General features: G+C 34.6%; 1 protein-coding gene across 2 annotated transcripts in view; it reads right to left on the bottom strand.

Moving 5' to 3' along the window:
* Positions 1-293: 293 nt before the first annotated feature.
* The window catches only part of LOC127848111 (coadhesin-like), a 98,981-nt gene continuing 94,108 nt past the window's right edge, over positions 294-5,166 (bottom strand). The window contains exons 8-9 of one of the 2 annotated variants that reach the window (XM_052380410.1): positions 908-1,024; positions 294-452 (exon numbers count right to left, since the gene is read on the bottom strand). In XM_052380410.1, coding sequence (XP_052236370.1) covers positions 357-452; positions 908-1,024 — 213 coding nt within the window. In that variant the 3' untranslated portion in view covers positions 294-356. The remainder of the gene's footprint in view (positions 453-907; positions 1,025-5,166) is intronic. The other variant, XM_052380411.1, reaches the window with a different exon arrangement.

Below are 5,166 nucleotides of genomic sequence, written 5' to 3'. Positions count from 1 at the left end.
TTTATTTTGAAACCCTGTGAATTTTCAATGCATTTACTTCCAAATACAAAAAAACAAAAACATAAAATAGTTGCTTTCTTATTTATTTACAAGTGCTGAACATTTCCGGTCGTTTTGAAAAACAAGCACGTTAAACATCTATGGCTTATGTATATATTTGTAAGACTTGAGTATTTCTTTACATTATATTTTTCAAACTAAATAAAAATTAATAGGTAAAAACGATCAACGGATAACGTATCTGATAAGAAGCGCATTTTTCTCATCTTTAAATGAAAATAAAATGATTAATAGCACGTGATTAGATCGTTGGAAAACAAATTTATTTTCCTTTTCCGCGCACAGTTTTCTCAACACTAATTTTCAAATAAAATCATGTGATAAGTTCTTGTTTTGTCGTCCAATGCGTGGTTTTCAATGAATACGTCATCGTGGCAGTTCTTGGTCGCCATCTGAAAAAGAGCAAAATCTGCACATGTGCATAGAACGGTGAAATGCTGACAAACGAACCTATTTATCATCCTTTATCTTGTGTTTTGTATGTTAATCTAACATTCCATTACGCAGAGAATTACAACTTACGAAAAAAGCACTGTTCAAGCCAAATTAAAACAAAAAAAAGAACAGTTCCGTTCCAACTTTTCCGACTGTCGTTTTAAAATTGTAACCAATTCTCGAATAAATATGTTTACAGTAATAAGTGGAAGATATCCGTCTACTGTCAGCAATCTAGATGCTATGCAGTGCTTATATTTGCCGCGCGCAAGACCAGATCGGATATAAATATCAGTAGTTTTGATATTTGATGCTCAATACTTCGGTAATCACCGATGTTCAGAATATAACTGCCTCACAAATCTTTATACATTTTCTGATGTGCACAAAATATAAAAAATAATGCACTTACTTGTAAATTGTGGACAAAGCACTCTACCAAAACACCGTATTTCAGCGCATGCGCAGTGCCAGCACGCACAACTCCGATTGGTGTGTACAATGGAATCAAATCGCAGTTGTTATGTATCTGTAACTAAGCACAAATTACACGGATGTTTATTGGAATCGTTTAAAATTCTTGTGTGCGTAAACTGAACAGGTCGAAAATCCGATGGAGCGTTTATATGTCTGGACACCAATTGTTGGTGTTTTGTAACCTGTCAAGAATAAAGCAATCATTGCGATTCCAATGCTCGCTATTGCCAAAGTCAAGTTTCAATGAAACATCCTGTTTAAATCGGTTGACCCTACAAATGTTTCTTACGGGATGCAAATTCGTAAATTTTTCTACTTAATAGAACTGTTAATATTTTATATTTGTTCTTGAATAATAAAATGAATTCATTTAAAAGAAGAATCTACATAATTGAACTTTTTATACAGTATATTTTCACATTGAATAATAAAATTTAATTCATTTAAAACAGAAGACTTAATTCGTATAAACTAACACTTGTATTTGAATCGACCATCAGCACGTGGTGTTAACTGGCGACAAGGACATGAAAGAGCTATGCTCGGAACCAGTAATACTCTGCGCGAAGGTTGCGTATTCGCACTACGTAATACGGTTGGCTCCCGCACACTATCCAACAAAGGTTATTGACTACTCCGCACCTCGATTCCAAGCTTTCATTTCGTGGTGTCATTAGGGGCTGAACAGTATGTCTCAATGACGAGCGTATCTAACGCTGATGACGTCGATTCTGACGCAGAACATGACGTCGATTTCGTGACGGCACCCAAGAGCCTTGCCTTGTCGCAAACTTTTATATCTGGAATCACATACGAAAGCATTAAGAACTTGCAATATAGCTGTGCTCCCCTAGCGCAATAAATAATGAAACCCAATATTTGTATCACATAATGATCTCTTTTATATGAGCATTGCTTTTTGAAAATGGGGCACAATGCATGTGCTTAAAGTGTCGTCCCAGATAAGTCTGTGCAGACAGCAAACAATAAGGACGACACTGTCTGCTTTAATGATACTTTTCTTTTAAAGAAATTCTCTGATTACATGCCAATTTCAAAATTGTTGAAAATACCAATTATGCGCACGTGAGTGTTTAATTACCTTCCTATACGAAACATTATTGATTATTGCATTATACTAATGATAAAACGATGACATCTCAAACGGACCGGTTCCATTTTTTTTGTCATTATTAAAAATGCAACGATCGTTATTAGCGATAATGAGCGTTCTATTTCATATTCTGATAATCAATTTCCAAATTGACCATCACATATGTCTTTATCAGTCATGTCGTTATGTTCGAACCAGCTTCCTCTCGACCCACTTAATGTTTTAAGAGCGTTCTCTTTTCCGTGAAAACTGATTGCTTTTTGATGAGCGTCAACATGAATAGAACTTTTAAAAATGAATGGAAATTTTATAAGTATTTTATTTGTTTTTCATTTTGATCGAGTAATTGTCATGAAATACGCTTTAAGTCTCCCATAGTCGAATAAAATTCTTTGAACATAAGCGCACTATTTGGTATGCGTTGGTAGAAATGTCGACAGTGCATGCTAGTTTCCCATATATTGATGACGGCAATTAAGGCTGTTATGTGCACTGGATCAGTGTACAATTCTAATGAAATTGATCAATTTAATGAAACAACAAATTCTGATGAATATGTTAATAACAGATCATTTGAATAACCTTGTCGTAAAAAGCGTTAAACAAGCACATCTTTGAGCTGGCGACATAAGTATCGCAAATACAAGATCGCCATAATTATATTGCTCCAAATCACCATATCATTGATTTGCAGTGAAGTTGAAAGAATAAAACACTTGTTACAAGTCTCCAACTGAAAACACAGACGCATTGACGATATAAAATGCTATCGGCTTGTTTACAATGCTATTCATCGGAGAGCTGCACTTTGCAAAGCACAAGAGCTAGGTAAACAGTAAATAGAAAATATAAAGGAAATCAATAATATTATGTTGTGATACTGAAATTTCATCACAATCGTCCACATTAAATGTATTTGCTATCGAAATAATTTAAATGTTGTTTGTAGTGTTGCTTGTTTGGGATGGCCTAATGCGACACGTGCAGAGAATTGGACTATAACCATCACTCGCAAACAATAATTGATGAAAAATATCAATTAAATTACTCTGTTGGCAGACTAATCAGCGACTCGCGGATATTTGTTTTTTATTAATCATATTGTTTATCGGTCGTGGTTTTAGTAAAGAAAGAAATAGATAGTCAAACGCTTAGCTTGGAGTATCTCAGCTGCTCTCGTTTTACATCCATTATTTGAAGGAACAAATAAATAAATCTGACTCTTTTTTTACCTTTAAAATGCATTAAGAGTGAACAGAAAGAGCGATAGTTTGAACGGTTGCCGCCCCTTTAGCAAACAGACGATTTCCATTATCGTATCTGGTTTTGAGTTTCTAGATCTTTGAATTACCGTTTCATTGATTTGCAATGAAGTATAAAGAAAACAAACTACTGCAAATTTCCGACAAAAGCACAGAACCATTGACCGTGGACTCCAACTGTTTGTAATGCCATTAATTTGAGCGGTGTGTCGTGACAGGAACAATAGCTAATGTGGCGAGGCTAATGTGACAGATACAATAGGTAGGAAATGACAGTCACGCGCAGAATATTATTAATCAAAGAGATCAATATATCGCTATTTTTGCAAGACTGATAATATAATAACCTCAAACAATTCTCGGTTAATTCTTTTTGTAAAAAGTATTATTTATGGGCCACTGATTAAATAAGGAAACAATTGTAAACTAGTTGTTTAGTATATTAGATGGCATAGTTCGATTGCCGATCTCATTTTTCTGTCATTAAAAAACATGTTCGAAACGGGGTAGGCATTTTTCCTTTTATGGCTCTATATGGCTAAAGTAAAACCTTGTTAACACTGTAGATGCCTTATTTATTGTCCAATCTTCATTAAACTTGGTCAGAAGGTTTGTCCTAATGATATCTTGGACGAGTTAAAAAATGGGTTCCGGTTGGTTGGAAAACATTGCCACCATGGGGCGGGGCATTTTTTCTTCTATAGCTATAGTAAAAACACTCTTAGTCACATTTATTGTCCAACCTTCATAAAACTTGATCAGAATATTTGTTTTAATGATATCTTAAATGAGTTCGAAAATAGTTCTGGTCTGTTGAAAAACGTGGGCTCTAGGGGGCGGGCAATTTATCTTTATATGGCTATTGTAAAACTTTGTTAGCACTCTAAAAGTTACATTTATTGTTCACTCTTCATGAAAGTTGGTCAGAATATTTGTTCCAATGACATCTTTGGCTGCAAAGATCAGGTCAGTCCCAGTGTATCTCAGGTGAGCGACTTTGGGCATTTCAGGCCCTCTTGTTTGTTTAATTTCATCATGCCTCAAATAGTTGCAGTTCTTATACTTCGGTAAGCGTGCGAACATTTAGTAATTAAACTGGATTAACATTTAAGCGTAGTCTATTTTGCTATCTTTAATCGCAGTTAAGTTTGATTTATGATTGGCGTCGCACTGAAGTGCGGCGACTCGTATGTAATCGTTTTTTTTTTTCGCTTATGGGAGGAGAAGTTATTTTACGGATCAATGTATATATTTTTGTTGTCAGAATATCTTGCATAGTGGTGATTTTTTGTGTAAATTAGTGTAAATAAGTACTGCATTTGTGCCTATTACATTTACTACAACATTTATTGCCAATAATGCAAAGCTAATTCTTTTAATTAATAACTGATCACAGGGACTGGGCAATAATAAAAGATCACAGGGACTGGGCAAATACGCGAACCGGTGAAACTTTCTGGTTTTGTATATAAACAAAACATAATCAAAATTTATTTTGTGGGTTTTCTAACAATAGCGCAGACTTTTGCTGTTCGAGTTTTGGTTAACGCGTATTTTCTTCAATTTTACAAGACGCCAGCGAATAAACGGTTTATTGCTTTATTGATAACCGTTACACTACAGTCACTTATTAATATCTTAGTTAGGTGATTTTTCAAGCGGTTCCGTAGTGTAGTGGATACACGCTCGCTTCACATGTGAGAGACCCAAGGTTCGAGCCCCAGTAGAATCAAATTATTTTATTTGTGTTCTATGTTAACTTTTTGTTTTGATGTAGACATTTTAGTTTAAATAAATATGCTGTTTTATTGTAACCAT

Source organism: Dreissena polymorpha, chromosome 10 (genome assembly GCF_020536995.1).
Source record: "Dreissena polymorpha isolate Duluth1 chromosome 10, UMN_Dpol_1.0, whole genome shotgun sequence".
Lineage (NCBI taxonomy): Eukaryota > Metazoa > Mollusca > Bivalvia > Myida > Dreissenidae > Dreissena > Dreissena polymorpha.
Note: the sequence above shows the minus strand (reverse complement) of the source record. Positions and strands in the feature narration are given on the sequence as shown.